Below are 17,823 nucleotides of genomic sequence, written 5' to 3'. Positions count from 1 at the left end.
TGGCACCATGTGTATTATTTTATTAAAATATAGTAGGAGCTCTTTCTGGGCAAAGTGTTACATTTTAGATTGAACTGGAGTGTAATTAAACCCCGGCACTATAACTACTGCAACATGATGAACAGAAAATACTAACTTGGCCAAGGTGGTTGGTGTTCTGGCAACAGGCAACGGTAGCATGTTATTTTAGCATTTCTAAACATGAATGCTGCTGCAGACAATGTGGGGGTGTTTTTTCTTGTACGTAAAACAATTTTAGGGATGGAAAAATAGTTGAAAATCACCTGACAATTTCAAACAGATTTAAGGTGCTACTGTCATGATTTTTTTTTTTAATAGTGCTGATGTCACTGTTCCCATCTATAGCTGCTGAAAATCTCTGCTTTTCATGGAACAATGATTCCTCAGACTAGTTTGTTAAAGGCTGCTTTTTTCCCCGGATTATTTTCCAGAGTTGATCAATAACCAAATATGTAACATAAGATAGGCAATAGGTAAAAAAAGTGACATTTAAATAAAGACTGTAGTGAGCCGTAAGCTTAATGCATCCTTAACCAAATGGCATTTACTTTTAAATGAATTACAGGTCCAGACTGAAAACAATATTCATTAGAAGGATTATTTTAAACTTTTAAAAACACTAAAATATGCTCTTCAGATCATTTCAATTTGCAATATTGCTTGTTTCCCCTGCTTTTGTAAAATACACACACATAAAACAAAAGCACTCCAGATTCACAGAGCGCCGCAAAGATCCTCTCTCCATTCCAACTCTTCACAAAAGGCTCCTTTGATTTAAAAGACTTCTCAGAAAGTTTAAGTGCCCTTGTTAACTCAGCACTCTGCAGCAAAGTGCATTGCTCACTAGTGTGACGTTCTGGAGTCAGGCGGGGGTGTTCGTTGAAGTCTATGATAAACACCAGAGGGTGCTGCAGTGCTGCATTCTGAACTTGTGGGGCGTGTTTGAGTGGGGCAGGGTAAAGGTACAAAATTGTGTATGAAGAACAGAATAGTGAAAAACCTTAGGAACGTCACATAAAACCATATTTATTTAGATTCCTTGGGGAGATGAAGGGCTGCTTTGCTATGGCCAAGGGTACTAGAATTAGCTGAATTTTTTCAAATGACAAATTCTGTCATAAAAATAAAAAAATGTTCTGTTCAATTGCTGTCACAGCCTCATCTCCTCCTCATTTTATATTTTTTGTGGCTTTGTCAACACTCTCCTCTTCTCCCTCACTCCCATGCTGCAGGTCACAGCACGGAGAGGAAAGAAGCCTCCCTGGGATCAGGCACAGGTGTATCAGTAGAGACACACTGTCTGGCACAGGTGTATCAATAGGGGGCAGGTAGCGGTCTGCACTAAGAAAAGGGATCGCAAAGGCAACTTCTCCATTAGATCAAAGGAGAACCAGGGACTAACTGGGACTCTTGAGTCACTGTCTGGTCCCTGGTCTGCTCCCAGAGCAGCAGGGTTGTGCTGGTTCTTATTTGGGGCTTGTGACGAACCTACGAGACATTAATTTGAAATGTATCGCCCCGTCCTGAGAGCCAGAGGTGAAAAATTAAGGCTAGAGAGATATTCCGGGCTCTAAAACTATCACAGATCTTACTTGCTTCACTTCCTGGTTACCATGCTGCACCAGAACCCCTTGGTATATATATTTTCAGTTACCTGAGAAAGTAGCCTCACCCTCGACATATGATATATATTGTATGTGAATTTTGCTGTTGACATCTTTTCATCAAGCCAAGAGCTAGGAATGTACAAATGACAGCATGAGCTACACATTCTGTGGTCAGTTTATCTGCTATATCTCTTAATCTTTAGTTATACTTAAGGCTAAGATTTGGTCACGGGTATTTTTAATAAAAGTCATGGACAGGTCATGGGCAATAAACAAAAATTCACGGCTGCCACCTGTCCATGACTTTTACTATACCCCTAAATCTTGGGGCAGGGGGAGCATGTCACTGTGCGGGAGGCGCCCGCAGGAGGCCGCTGCAGGCCCAAGAGGCTGGGTAAGGTACCGCTCCAGCAGTGGCCAGTCTGGTTGTCCCTGGGGTCACCTGAGCAGCTGACCCTGGAGCCAGCTGCTTGGGCAGCCCTGGGGTCAGCCACACTGGCCACCACAGAAGTCATGGAGGTCACGGAAAGTCATCGAATCCGTGACCTCCGCAACCTCTGTGACAAACACGGAGCCCTAGTTATACTCCTTTGAAGTTTTCCAGTTTCTACTCTGCTACCACTACAGGAAGCATTTCCTACAGAGGACATGAGATTTCCTCAGTAAATGTCCATCAGTGAAGTCAAGCTGAGTGATTTTTCGAGTTCCTCGATGCTGACGGGCTCCCATGGATAAAACACCACAACTTTTCTCTTTTCAGTCATGAGAAAGCCGTTGTCATTAAACCTCCCTTGTATATTCCCTACATCCAGCCAAACAAAAGGAGTGACTGCTGTGGTCTGCAGAACAAAAGCATACAGGTCACCTTGCTGAGAAATAGTGGCCTGAAAGAGGAAGAAAAATAAAATTAGTATTATTACAGAAGTTTGTTTAGTAAAAACAAATGCACCAATCACTGTAAAAGTTGTAGGCCAGTATAACGGAAGGTATTTTGAAAATACATTTGTTAAAATTATTTTTCTCCTCTACACCTCCTTTACGGAATGTTCTATATAATTTAATAGGGATAAAGCCGATAAGATTCTATACAAAGCATCCCAGAAACCTACAGAACTTAACAGAGATGTATGGCCTTGCTACAGAATACTATAGACTAGTTTAAAAATTCTATGTAATGTTATCACTATTTACTTTCCATAAAGACAGTTCCTCTAAAAATAATGGGATAAATTCTAGACTGACTTACACCCAGTGCAATCCCATCATAGTCACAAGGTGCTAGACAGATTTGTCCCAGTGGCAACACATTTCTCTCATAACCCATACATTCAAATATTAAGGTTGTTGTCTCTTCTTGCTATATCAGTAATAAAAATCCGGGGAAGTAAAAGATGAGTAAATCAGGACAATGTAGGAGGTCACCTACTGCTAGTGTAAGAAAGGAGGGTCTTTAAACTATATTTAGAGCTGATACCTAAGGCATGCTGAGAGATCTCAGAAATATGTTTAGCGTTTTACTGTAAAGTTTTCAGTAATAGCACTCTGCACAATCTAAAAACACAACTAGAATATGTTTTCACTCAACATTTTTCTTTTACAGACATTTCTCTTCTGAACACTAATGGTATATTAAAAATCAGCAAATTACATATTAAGTATGTACTATATAAATGTTATGACCAAAAAACTGCTTTTCTTTTTTTTTTAAGTTTGTAAGGGAAACCACGTTGTGGATTTTTTTGTTTTCAAAGTTAGATTTGCAGTATATTTTAAATAAGCTTTTGCAGTGAAACCTGTGCCAGAACAAAGATACAAAAAGTAGCATTTGTGTTAACAAAGATATTTAAAAACGAGATTATGATCAGAAAAAAGGCCACCCTTTTACTCAACAGATCTTCTATGTACATATACTCTGAATCATATTTGCTCACTTTACTGACAAAATTAATGTTGTTATGTTTCTCTCCTGCTCGCACTGCAGAGCCAACACAGCTATGGGAGAATGAGCAGAATTTGCATAATCAAGAGAATCACACACTAAATTCTAACTGCAGAGCTTTTCTTATTGGCGATGCCCGCTAGAAAGAATCTCTCTTTTCAGATTCCAGATTGAGTCTGTAGTCCTGTGTGGAAAAAACCCCAAGAAAATAGGCCAATTCTTCTCCTATGTACGTTGGTGTAATGGAGTTACGCTGGCGTAAGAGTGATGTAACAGGAGAATCAGACCCACTTCATTTATTTATTAACGGAACAAATCTGATCTGGAATCACAGAGACAACCCAGTGTAAACCCATCCTGCCATTTTTAGAGTGCCTTGTCAGTGGCTACTGCGGAAGAGTTTTCAAGTAAGGAGGCCTGGAGAGCAGCAGCACCAGCAGTCAGGGAACAGGGTAGGAAGGGAGTCTGAGACTCTAAGGCAGCAGGCAGTTCTGGGGGCAAGAGCCAACAAAGTAAATAATTGTACTGATCACTTATGCTGCTTTTCATGCAGTCATGAGGACTGAAATGTTGTACAGATATTGGGCAGTAACTGTAAAGCCATTATGCAAATCAGAACTCCTCAGCTGGAGTGCAGAATTTTGCATAACACGGAAATAACCATACAAAAGTTGCATGTCAGTCATGCCCCAGCATCCCTGGGAGAGCAGAGGCAATTCCATCGTAACACCATTACCAATAACTGGTATTTTGTGCGGCATTTACCGTAGTACCAGCAGTTAACACTGGAAACGGATACTAATCACAAGCTGGAATGTCTGTCACAGTGCCACAAAAAAGAGATGAAGGAGGAGACACTGCATCAAGCAAGCGGGTTGTACTCTGATCGACTGAAATGCAGCCTTCATGTAAAAGGGGGGAGGGGGGACAGTGATCTTTAGGCATTTTTTCAGAAACAACCAGTGAAGAAGAAAAAGAAAAACTCACTTTGAACTCCTTTGCAGAGCTTCAGAAAAGCTACTGCCAAATGACTGAACAGCAAAAGACATCACATTATAGACACCACCCCCAGCCCCCACAACTCCACAGCAGACAAGCTTGGCAGGACTAAAGAAAGTAACTCGGGATGGCTGGTGCTTACACTGAGCTGTGCTTTCTCCAATCCCACCGCATCCTTCAGCGAAGATAGGAAGTGATAGTTGCCAGGACTATGGAGCTCGCCTTTTCCCATAAGGTAAAAGGTGACAACACAGCTTTGCCTGGTACAGTTCCCACATCTTTTCAACAGGTCATTTATGGGCTCCTTGTAAATTGGGGCAGCACTCCCTGCCTTAAGGGTCACACCCTCTTTAGCAAGGGTGCACACTGGCTCCATAGAACTCCACCGGTGCAAAGTGACCTGTGAGAGACATTAACAGAGAACAGAGAAAACAATACCTCTACAAAAATATCCCACATCCCAGATTTTCCAGCTACTCATCAAATGAGACATTTTCCTGGAAGTTCATGGCACATAGCTTCAAGGTGATTTCTACACCAGGCAAGAAGAGACAACACAAAGATTAAACTAATAACGAATATAAATATTACCCATTTTATTATTTAAACTAGGCAACAATTCTGTCTCAAATAGCCTGAACATGTTGATCTCTTTGACATGCTGCAAAGCTCTTCTCTAGCTGATGCCAGGTGTTTAGGGACTGGAATTGTTGGGGTAAGGGTTTATTTCCTCCTCTCCCTTTTCTGGTTCAGGAAATTGCTGGTTGTGCTTATATAAAGTTGACCTGTATTACCTGAGACATGCTGAGGTGCCAAGAGCTTTCGTACAGAGAATTTTAATATATTTGATCAACAAAAATGCCACGCAATGATTTTAAGGGGAATCCCTGAAATTGTGTTAACGCAATGAAATACAAATGAGATCCTCTGGGAAAGTGTATCAATAGGAATGGCCTCCTATACAAAAACTGTGATCCAGCTGGTTTACTTTAGCAAGAGGTAACTGCAAAAGAGCAGATGTGAAAAAATCATAACACCATACAATGGATGAAGGGGCACTCATGCCCCTAAGAGGTGCCCAGGGCCGCCCAGAGGGGGGACAAGTGGGGCAATTTGCCCCAGGCCCTGCAGGGGCCCCCCATGAGGATATAGTATTCTACAGTATTGCAATTTTTTTTTATGGAAGGGGCCCCCGAAATTGCTTTGCCCCAGGCCCCCTGAATCCTCTGGGCAGCCCTGGAGGTGCCAGCAGCCGGAAATAGATCCTAAAGCTCCTCCTAATTGCTCTTTTTCATGAGTTTAAAATTTTCTTGAACTGCTAATCAAAAATCTACATTAGAAGTGAATACTAGACACACGCCTCTCTAACTTCACCAGAACTTTGGAATTACAGACACAGGCTTAAACTCAGCCCAGAGATAAGCAACTCCACTAGGTGCAGCTCTGTACTGAAAAGCGGCTTTGCAAAAATGGCACTGTGTTTTTCATGTTGATTTTTTTTTTGCAGCTTACAAGAGTTTTTTGTTGTCATTTGTTTATTTTTAAACAGCCACTCTTGTAAACTGAAAGAGTCGGCAAGGTCTTGTGGACAGGGCAGTGGACTGAGAATCAGGAGACTCAAATTCTATTCCCAGCTCTGCCACTGACCTGCTGTTTGACCTGGGACAAGTCACTTCTCCATTCTGTGCCTGCTTACTTTCCCACCCTTTGTCTGTCTTGTCTATTTATGCTGTAGATGTTTCAACTCAGGAACTGTCTTTTGCAATGTATTTTTGTACAGTACTCAATACAATGGGGCCCTGATCTCATTTGGGGCCTGTAGGATCTGCAATCTTAGGGCCGCAGAGAGGAATTATTTATTATCATACAAATAATAAATAATAATAAACAAACCAACCATGGAATCTGAAAGTCAAACAGGGTTCTTTCTGGCCCATGCATAATATTGCCCTTATATACATGTGCATAATCCTACAACTATCTGTGGGATCATTCAGATGTAGCTTGGGGCATAATTTTAAGATAATAGGGTTGCACAGGAGGCCTGCAATTGAAACTTGGTTACCAGTTCTGTTGATGCTTCACAAGCCACAAAATAATCCAGTGTATTTTCTCAGAGCTGTAGTGGTTCAGGAAGGCTAACAGTAATAATAAATAATCATACAAAATAAAATAACAAACAAACAATGACCTTTTTCACTAGGGTCTGCAGATCTAACTCTGAATGCATCCAGGGCTTGAATCTGTTGAGTTACAAGATGAAATTTTTAAATTTGTTTTGCATTTAAACTTAATCGCCTTTTACATCTGGATCATGTTTTTAGTGGAGCTATTATTATTTCTTTACCATTTAAAATGTAAGACTCAAGGTTCCTTCCAGCCCTGTGTTTCTATAATTCTATGATCCTATGTACACTGCGGTAGCACCTACAGGTTAGAGCCCAACTGCGCTAAGCACTGTACAGAGATCTAGTTAGTGGTAATCTCTGCCCCCAAAGAACTCTCAGTCTAAAAAACAAGACAAAAGAGGAGGATTAATTGCACTCATTTACACCAGGACTCAGTTTGGCCCACAACGACATTCCAAATAGGCTCTCATAGAAGCTGGAGCACTGGTGCAGGGGAGGGCTGATAGGGCTGGGCATGGACTTACTGGATCGTTGTTCCATAACCAACTGCTTATTTATATTTTTCTATTCTTTTCCCTAGCAGGAGGTGATCTTTTGACAGACAAAAGGCGGCACTTACTTGAAGCGTCAGCTCACAGTCTGAATGAAGATCCGACACACCGTAGATGTACAGCACGCCGTCATCTTCATATCCCACAGGCAACAGTGGGGCAAAGAAATGCTGGGCAAAGTAATGGAGCATTTTCCACTTGCCCCCATACTCTGAGTATTAAAGAAAGCATGATTCAGACACAGTCTGAGATTGGCTGTGAACATGCAGGGCATGATCCCGCCTCAGAGCATAGGTGATAACACTGCACTTCCTCTCCTCGTTTCTGGTGGGCTTGGCCCACACCAGGGTCTGGGGGAGAGGAAAGTAGGAGCTACGGTCCTGGCTTCTCCACACCTTTTCTTGCTCCCTTTGGGGGAGGATCTGCAATCTTAGGGCCGCAGAGAGGAAGCAGCTCCTGCAGTCTCTCAAGCACAGTAATTGTGACTGTCCCTGGATCTTGTGTAGGACAAACACAGAAAGACGGGAGGCACTTTATGCCCACTCTCTCCCCTTTCTATATACTCACACAAGGACCCAGGACAATCTGGCCTATCGTATGGTGACCAAGAATTCAATTGTTTTACATAGGTCGATAGTAGTAATAACTGGAACTGACATGCTGCTCAAACCCTCCCCACCAAATTTACCAGAATAGCAAAGTAACCCAGAAAAAAAATCAATCAATAATAAACTGGGCCATCTTGTGGTGTTCTGGGTTTACAAATCTCTCTGACTCATTTTGAAGTTCACAATACCAGTCTGAGTTCTACAAACCTTTGGTTCCTGTAATTAACATTCCTCTCAGGGTAATTCAATTAAAAAAAAAAAAAGGCATGCATGCTGTATATAGGGATAAAAAAATCACCACTACAAAGGACTGGCACAAGTGTGTACCATGTATATAGCATGTACAGCTAGAAAAAAATCTGCAGTCAGTTATGCTGTTGAAAATCCAGAGTAACCCAATGGCTTTAGTAGGGTTACTACAGATTTACACCACTGTTAATGAGAGATTAATCTGGCCTATGCTACAGTATCTTCTCACTTAACGTTGTAGTTATGTTCCTGAAAAATGCAACTTTAAGTGAAACGATGTTAAGTGAATCCAATTTTCCCATAAGATTTAATGGGAATGTGGGGGGTTAGGTTCCAAGGAAATTTTTGGGGGGCAGACAAAAGGCATTATCTACTGTACAGCACTGTACTGTGGTGGGGAGGTGCCCCTGGCTTACCCCTGGGGCTCAGGGCTGGAGGTGCAGGGTCTGGGAGGGAGTTAGGGTGTGGGAGGGCGCTCAGGATGGGGGTGCAGGAGGAGGCTCGGGGCTGGGGCAGGCAGGAGGTGCAGAGCACTTACCTGGGGCAGCTCCTATTTCGTGCAAGGGGTATGCAGGTGGCTCTGCGCAGCGCGGCACCTTCCCCATGGCCACGATTCTGGGAGCTCCCTCCCTCCGCCCCCCGGTAGGTAGGGCCACCCAGAATGCAGGGGTTTTAGAGGCTGCAGGACCCTGGGCTAAGGGGGCCCCGGGGCCCTGGCCTGCAGCTGTAAAACCCCTTTCGGAATGCAGCCCTGCGGCCAGAGGACTCAGGAGGAGCAGGGGCAGCCGCGTAGCCAGCGGCCGGAGAGAAGTGGCGCTTTCCCCTTCAAAGCCAGCTGGAGAGAAGGGGCACTTTGAAGGGGAAAGCACCGCTTCTCTCTGGCCGCTGGCTGCGCAGCTGCCCCTGCTCCTCCCGAGTCCTCTGGCCCGTGCGCGCAGGGCTGCATTCCGAAAAGGGCTTTAGAGCTGCAGGCCACGGTCCCAGGGCCCTGCAGCCCTTAAAGCCCCTGTGTTCCGGGTGGCCCTACCTGCCAGGGCCGGGGGGGCCGCTTCCCTGCTCACTCTCTCCCTCCCAGAAAGTCCTAAGCACCGCCAAACAGGGCGAAGCGCTGGGAGGAAGGGAGGGGGAGGAGGCAGAGAAGAGGAACTTGTGCAATGCTCCCTTGTAAAATCAGCCAAACAACGTTATAAGGGAGCGCTGCACAACTTTAAACGAGTATGTTCCCTAATGGAGCAGCGATGTAACTTCGAAACAACGTTAAGCGAGAGGACGTTAAGTGAGGAGTTACTGTATTTCATTTTTCATCAGAATCTCCCTCTTCCCATTCTCTTGGTCAGTTTTTGCAACTCCTCCTAAACGAAACATAAACCTGTAAGCCTGAGTCAGACTTTCAAACTCATGAATCCAAGCAGACTCAAAATTAGGTCCATCTGTAGAAGTTACCTCTATTGTTTGGGGTTTTTAAAATAAAATACTTGCACATACTGTATGTGCATGTTCCAGTTTACTATACCAGTTTAGGGGGAGCTGTACTTTATTACAAAAATTCAGCCATTCACAGATTAGAAAAACCATCAAATGTCGTCTCCTCACAAATACCACCAAAACCCTAGTATAAAGCTCAGCATGGTGGGTGAGCCAGCCACAGTGGAGTTTTTCAGATGTGATACTTCCAGAAAAGTAATCTTGTAAGAATGCTCATTATGTAGCATTCTGAAAATGTGGATCTTTGTGTCGATGTCCATCTTCTCCCTACTCCTTTCCCATCTAGGTCAATATTTTAATGTTAACATTTTAACTCCGTCCTTGCTCAGCCATATATCCTAGCCATTGGCATATCACTAAAAAGAGGCACCAACTTGTCTGCATAACCTTATGATGAAAGAAAATTATATTCTGTCCAATTTTGGTTTGTGGCTTTTCATCTTATATAATACGAACATAGCTCATGATGTTGGAAGATATTTGCAATAACCAAAAACTTCTGCTTTGCTTTGGTGCTTGTTTAGAAGTACAACTTTGTACATTTCAGTATCCTGGGCACTATCCCTTGGACAGCCTTGGTTTCTAAGTTATGACACCAAAGCATGGTCAATGCAGGCTGACAGCACAGGGAAGAACTCCAGTTTTACCATAGTGCTGTTGAGTTGCATGAAGGGGTGACATCTGAAAAGAGTTTCTGGAGGGTTGCTGAGCCTAGTTGCTATTCAGTACCAGACATTTCATAGAGTTTCTTCAAACATACAAGTCCGGTAATTTTATTATAAGTTGTTTAGCTCAGACAGTGTGTTGGTGCTGTATAGTACACAAAGATAATCCCGGCTTCAAACAGTTTACAGTCTAAAATGGCAGACACACAGCAGGTCTTGGCAAAATTCAGAGATGGGGATAACTCTGTGGTTGGTTTGATTTAAATCACACATGCTTCTTGTGGGCCTTCAGAAAACCTGAATGAACAAGAGAAAGTGGAGTCTTGGACTGGGAGTAGCTTGCCCAAAACAAAGCAAAATGTGTGGCAGCTTCTTGTCTCTAAAATGGAAGTCTAGATTTACAGACAGCAAAGAAAAATATATTGGCATTGTCTGGAAAAGGGGCATCCCTGCCTAGCCTCAGGCTTTTGAGTGGAAGAAGGCAGTGGAGTTCTCAAAACTGCCACGAGAATCTCAGGGATTTTGGCAGTCTCTGCAACAGGTGCCTTTAGTCATAGGTTTCGAGCAGAGTCTGCTGCAGGCTCAGACTAATTTCTGTGGCAAGGCCCATGATTTCCGTGGCACGCTAATTTAACAGATTGGAAATTCTGTAGCAGCTTCATTTACATTCTGAAAATGTCGTCTTTTCTTGGATTAAAATATGAAAATTAAGCATATCGAAGAGCATCCCCCGATATTAAATTTCATTTATTTTATGCTAAACACATGTTTTCACTTTTCAACATGCCACAGATTTGTGAATTGATAACACAACTGCATCACAGAAATCATCTGGGGGAAAGCTGATGGTTTTGACATCCGGGTGGTGTGTATACAGTGCTGTGGGAAGTGCAAGATGGCTCACAACTGGGGGGGATAAAACTCATTAACTGGATGTTTCTGCAAAACTGATCAGAAATGAACTTGCTAACAATGCTAACATATAAACTCATCATTGGCTTTCACATCTCATTGACATTAATGGGAGAAGTTCACACCTCCCCAGCTACTGTTTCAGGCTCTCTGCAGACCCAAGCAGATACCAATACATCAGTTACACCTTCTCCGTGATTTAAAGTGTTGTTTTTCCCTGTAACCAAAGGCCAAATAAATGTTTTTTAAATAATACAAGACAGCCGTTTACATTTTGGAGCACAGTTCCGGACCAAAGGATAGATTGTACAGTTAATTCTGCAGCCGAAAATCACAGAATATTTGGAGCCATTACTATGGCTGCTGCAACTGTGAAAGTGACTTTTGGTAGAATTGAGAGATGAGCCCTCTTCATGCTGGCTGCAAAGCAGACAGCTCAAGTGTTTAAGCCTGACTGTCTAGATCTACTTAACCAGGAGACAGATTTCTTGATGTAAAAATGGCAGTGAGAAATCTTGGGAGGGAGCAGCCAGTGTGAAAATTTCTGGCTTTAACTATTCCTGTTGTAGGCACGGATGACATGGAGCAAAAGCTATTTAAAACAAACCTGGGACTAGCTTTCTGAATTTAAATGAACTGTTGATTAAATCTGAGTTCCCAAATCTCTTCCAAATTATGACATACACAACAGGGACTGTACTTTATATCAAAACATCAACGTTCAGAACAAGAGGTGATGACTCACTCTGGAATAAGACATCGCTGCCCAGATCTTTCACTGTTCCCTGAAGCCTTTTCATCTAACAGCTAGAATAAGAGCAAATAGCTTTCTTCACTGTAATGGATTCTAAATTAATTGCTCAACGCCATTAAACACAACCTGAGAAACATGCTGCTAAGTTCTTTCCTCACATCCAATCTCACAAATTTAAATCTATTTTTTTTAAAGCTTGTGGTTTCAGCTCACTAGACACTAAGTATTGGACCCACACTTCTAACCAATAAAACTCAGCAATCTGTGAAACTCCTGATAGCTGAATCAGATACCTCAAGGTGACATCTGTGCAGGAAGGTGGTGAAATTCCAGCTACAGCTTCGCATTCTTCACTGAAAACACACCACACAGATGCTAAAGCAATCAATGCGGCACAAGTGGCTCCAAAACCATAATCAAACATTCAAAATCCAGTCACTGAAGAAATACATTGACTTCTGAAGGGAGGAAGAGACTCACATGCAGAAAAGAGGGCTTCACTGTGTTTTCTTACTTTCCAGGTAAATGTTTTTAATATATAAACAAATATTTAATTCTCAATTCTCTCCCCATTTCAAAAAAGAACACACTTCCACTTCATATGGGAAATTATGTAAACCCCTCCAGGGCACTCCATTTATGAAAGAACAAATCTAAATAAAGGAAGTATTCATCAATGATGCCACTGTGCAACCTAAAGAGATGCATAAATGTGCTTTTGAAGTGCAAAGAAAACTAATTTATTTGAGGTTTTGCATAATTCCAACATTTGCATTTCAAAACTCCCTCTACCGCATCGCCTAATTAAATGAAAATTAAATTTTTCCTCAATCCACTGACAGAAGAAAATGAAACAAAGGGACAGCTGTATCTCTGCTGAGCTTCCTTTCTGAAAATTGACATTAACAAGACTATGACTAATTAAACTATTTCTGACATTTGCTGTGATGACGTTAGTTGTTCTGTACTTAAAAAAAAAATCATGCTTATGTTCATCACATCAGATCATCTGTCAATGCATCTAGCTGTACATTGAGATATTTTACTAAGTTTTTTTCCTCCTCCTTTTTAAGGTACTTATTTTGTAAGAATTTATTAATTATAGTGAAATCCAGATAAACAAACATTAGAACATTATGTTTCTATAGCATAAGTTCCTGAAGTCCAGGAACCTCAGTGTTAAGGCTGGACATGAGGCCAAGGTAAGGTAGCATGATGTTTAAAGACAGTTTCACTACAGTTTGTTTCCTCTGGTTTTTCAGGTGGAAGTCGTCCACACAGGAAAAGGGAAGAGAAAAACTTTAGGAAGTAAGAAGATGTCACTGTAAAACCACAAAAATTGGTAGGTGGACCCAGGGGCAGGTGTAGAAAAAAAACTATGTTTACCTCCTTTTCATAAACTGACCATATTCCAACGTTTAACTATGAACTTCTTCTCTGCAGCATGTATCAGTAAACTAAACAATAACAATAATAAAGAAATAATTGAGGTTGAAATCATAGACAGGGCACTGGACTGGGATTCGGCAGACCTGGGTTCAATTCCCAGCTCTACCACTAGCCTTCTGGATGACCTTGGGCAAGTCACTTTATCTCTAGTTTTCCCATCTGTAAAATGGGGATAATGATACTGCCCTCGTTTGTAAAATGCTTTGAAATTTAAAGATGATAAGCATCATATAACAACTAGGTACATGTATTATATATTTCCACAGAAGAATGCTTCCACCTTAAAAAACCTCTAAATCTCAAAATATGCTCACCTAGATATGAGCAGTTATGGAATGCAGCCACTTCACTCAGACCATGCAGTTCTCCTTCACTTACTATTTATTACCCAAGCAAGTTACACATCTGGCTTATCCTGTAAACCAGTTTGCTGAGATGTATTAGTACGGGGTCGGCAACCTTTCAGAAATGGTGTGCCGAGTCTTCATTTATTCACTCTAATTTAAGGTTTTGCGTGCCAGTAATAGATTTTAATGTTTTTCTATAAGTCTATAATATATAACTAAACTATTCTTGTATGTAAAGTAAATAAGGTTTTTAAAATGTTTAAGAAGCTTCATTTCAAATTAAATTAAAATGCAGAGCCCCCCAGACTGGTGGCCAGGACCCGGGCAGTGTGAGTGCCACTGAAAATCAGCTCGCGTGCCGCCTTTGGCACACATGCCATAGGTTGCCTCCCCCTGTATTTGTAGATGGTTAGAAATATGTTTGGTTCTTGTAAAGTTATCCAGGCAATAATGGTGAGCCTTATTTCTTGAACTGGTATTTCTGATGAAAAAGGTTATAGATAATAAAAATAAATTTAAAAAGCACAATTAGCAGTTTCACTGATGGCAACTGGAAGACTTACCTAGAGAAGCCCATGAAGGAGCCTGCCAGATATCATTGAGCTGCCAGTAGAGTGATCCCATTGTATGTCCCTCTCCATTGATTATCTCACTTCGACTACGCCGATAGAACTCTGTTTCTGCCTTTATACACTGGGCTTGCATAACCTTGTTCAGCAAATATATTAAAAAGAGTATTATTTTTAATTTGGTTAACTACTCTTAAAACCTCGTGTGTGTGTTTGCATGTGTCAGCGAGAGAAAGACAGACAGACAAGGCTTTACATGCTCTCTCTGAGCTAGATTGTACCTGAAAGGCACAACTCTGACCCAGACACAGTACAGGAGTAGTGCTGTTCCAAGGGGATCTCAGCAAGGTGTTGTGTGTCAAGGAGGTACAATCTTTCCCTAGCCTGCTGCAATCAGTGAGTCCAACCTGCTCGGTGGGTCAGTGTCAAGGCCCAACTTCTTCCTGCCTCTCCCATTTTCTCTGGAGTGATTTGTGCTGCATGAAAGAAGTATCCCCTGAGATGATCACTAGTCCTGGTGTGGGAGAAGAGAAACAAAGAGGGGAAACTGCAGAGGCTTTTCGTGCCCAGTTTTCTCCTCTGCAAAGGGCCAGGGACACACAAAATTTACCCATATTAAATTATATTGTAAATTCTTCAGGGCAAGGACTATCTCATTATTACATGTCCCTTCAGTGCCTAACATACTGACCCAGACTAGGCTCTCTAGCTGCTAATAACAACGATGGCTGTACTAGATAGAAGTATCTGCCACCAGATTGTGACACACGGTTACCTGAGTGAGGTAAATTGTATCTTTGAACAGTTTTAGGGGATCTGCGTTCTGGGGCAGCTTGAAGTGAAGTCCAGCCTGATGAAGCATTTGGTTGTTACCAGCTGCATGGTGCTGTCGATGGAGGGAGAAATTGCTTTTGTAAGACCAGTCCTCTGTAGAGGAGACCTTTTGAAAACACAGAAAAGGTTGAAAACAGATCATAAAGAAATGGCAAAACATGCATGCTCCTGATCTTTGGGACCAGGTACTTAGTGATTGCTGAATGGCAAGAAGGTAAATAATATCCATTTCAGCCTCTTGCCATCACCTAGAGTATTTAAAATAATACTTTACGTTTCTATAGTGCCTTTCATCTGAGGACCTTTAAGTCCTGAAGCTCACAACACCCGGTGGAGTAGGTATTATATTCTTTTACAGATGAACAGACCAAGGAACAGAGGGCCAAATTCAGAGGGCTCAGCACACAAGCACGAGTAGCTCTGTTGGTTTTGTGGAACTTCACTTATTTGTCCTACAGTTGAATTTGGCCCACAAAGCTTTCACGGAGTCAGTGGCCAAGGAGAGGGGAAAGGAAGGGAGGAGGGAAACAGCTGCAGGGAGAGGGCTCCGCGGGGGTGGGGGGGGAGAGAGAGAGAGAGAGAGAGAGTGTGTGTGTGTGTGTGTGTCATTGTTACTGGACGAGCCTGAGGGCTTAAATTCATAACTTTGTTAAAAATCATAGACTGACTAGGGACAACAGATTTAGGACTTATTACAACAATCTATAACCCACTAACAACCCCCTGCTCTGCAACTGCCTCTCCCCATTCCTCTCCCTCCTATGGCTGGAGGGATGTTAACAGGCCACTTCACCGTGAATGGTCCCTTGAAATGTGTGTTAACTACTTATGCTAAACAACCTGTTCCACCTTGTATTTAGCTGTGACATTCCCAGACCTGAAGAAGAGCTCTGTGTAAGCTTGAAAGCTTGTCTCTCTCACCAACAGAAACTGGTCCAATAAAATATATTACCTCACCAACCTTGTCTCTCTAATATCCTGGGACTGACACAGCTACAACAACAGTGCACACATTATAAAAGACAGGCTCACCCATCGCCCACTAGCCAGCTTGCTTTTACTACAGCAAGCAACAATGCACAACATATTTTTGATTCTGATCCAATGGAGGTCGAAGCTGTGTGTAACAGTTGGTTAATCAAGAGTTAAGTTTGTGATGTGAGGAGACAGGATTCAACAATCTATGTCTTAACACATCAATCAATACAAGCGCCTGTATTTAGAGAGTTCAAGAATGTGTCACCAATTGTTTAAAACTGGAAAAGAAATTTTAAAAACATTGATAGATTATAATACATTATAGAAATGCTGTGGACTCTGACACAGCAAGAATGGCCTATGGTAATAAATTAGGACTGTAGGTATTTATCTTTCCTACAGTGAGAGGAACCAAGTTTAATGTATTAAAAAGGGAAAGATGTAGATCCCACTCTGTCTCTACTCCTCATATTACACCTTACATTTCCGTTTAATAAGGAATGTGTGTCATTTCAAATATAGTCACGCACCCAGAGTTTCTTGGCCAGTGATTCACTGTCAAGACCAAAAGGGAACAGGGAGGGGGAAAGCTATGAAAATGGAAGCTTTACCTTACCTTTTCCAATGTACTGAAGGAGGGCCAGGACTGAAATCCATACTCCGAGGCAAACCGAGTTTTAGGATACACTGTCCAGTTCCAGCAGTCACTGAGATAGTCATAAAAGTGAGTGTCACCATAATGGGTGTCATAAGGATTTTGGGAGAGCCATCTTTCTTTAACAGACTCCTTGCCATTTGTGGGACTGGATGTAATATAAGGACGACTCTTATCCTCCTGGGTAAATAAAACAAAACACACCACAATAAAGTGATTGGTTCTAATATTTCAATATCCAGACCTTACTTTGGGAAGTGAAACCAAAATGCCTTTGCCAAATTGCTGAGTCACTGCCTAGGAAATATTTTGCTTTTGTGCCCTGACATTCATCTCCTCCCTCACATTTAATCATTTTTAATTCCTGGAATCAGAGGCCTAACAGGATATACTACTGCTTTCTATTTCTATGATTCCTCCTCCCCTTCATGGCCATGTACGCGCTACACGAATCAGGCCCTCAGATACCACAAGTACCAGCCAGATGCTCCCACTGAAGAAGTGGGCAGGGAGAAAACTATGCCAGGGCTCCACTGCCCCCTCCTACCAAAATCAGCAAAACTGGCTGGACACATTTATGAGGGAGGAATATACTGCACCCCGTTCAAGTGGTGTCATAAATTACCTCCTCTCCTCATAGTGCAATAGGGATACCACTAGAGGAACTATATTCCTTTGAGGCACAATGCCTCCCATTGTCCCCCGGGGCACTCAGGCTATGCACTGCCACTTACTGTGAGCAGTGTGAAAAGCTGCACAATCTGGCCCTTAATTCATAACTAGTACTTTAGTAAGCCCAGGACAGAAAGTGGAGACTATCCTCAATGTACCCAACTCTAGGTGTGAATTAATAAGTTACAAAGCAGGAGGATCCAGCTCCTTCTTGCTCATGGAAGCTTGTTAGTCTCATCTGCTAGTACAATGTAGGCTTCATTCTGAGTGGAGAGGAATTTCAAACAAAAAGTGCAGTTTTGAAAATCTTGGCGAAAGGGATTCTCTTGCCTCAGAACAAGGGATTTGCTAACTTTAAATGCTTCTACATTATTAGTAACAGCTATTTAAAGCACTTCTA

The 17,823-nt window shown here is 42.2% G+C and overlaps 1 protein-coding gene across 4 annotated transcripts in view; it reads right to left on the bottom strand.

Annotated features, from left to right (window-relative positions):
- Positions 1-538: 538 nt before the first annotated feature.
- Positions 539-17,823, bottom strand: part of MANBA (mannosidase beta) — a 57,167-nt gene continuing 39,882 nt past the window's right edge. Inside the window, exons 12-17 of one of the 4 annotated variants that reach the window (XM_039540634.1) lie at positions 16,713-16,931; positions 15,060-15,224; positions 14,279-14,423; positions 7,315-7,457; positions 4,709-4,966; positions 539-2,512 (exon numbers count right to left, since the gene is read on the bottom strand). In XM_039540634.1, the coding sequence (XP_039396568.1) occupies positions 2,288-2,512; positions 4,709-4,966; positions 7,315-7,457; positions 14,279-14,423; positions 15,060-15,224; positions 16,713-16,931 (1,155 nt within the window). In that variant the 3' untranslated portion in view covers positions 539-2,287. Of the gene's footprint in view, positions 2,513-4,708; positions 4,967-4,993; positions 5,099-6,757; positions 6,810-7,314; positions 7,458-14,278; positions 14,424-15,059; positions 15,225-16,712; positions 16,932-17,823 lie in introns of those variants that run through there. The other 3 variants (XM_039540637.1, XM_039540636.1, XM_039540635.1) reach the window with 3 other exon arrangements.

Source organism: Mauremys reevesii, linkage group 5, assembly GCF_016161935.1.
Source record: "Mauremys reevesii isolate NIE-2019 linkage group 5, ASM1616193v1, whole genome shotgun sequence".
NCBI classification, from domain to species: Eukaryota; Metazoa; Chordata; order Testudines; family Geoemydidae; genus Mauremys; species Mauremys reevesii.
Note: the sequence above shows the minus strand (reverse complement) of the source record. Positions and strands in the feature narration are given on the sequence as shown.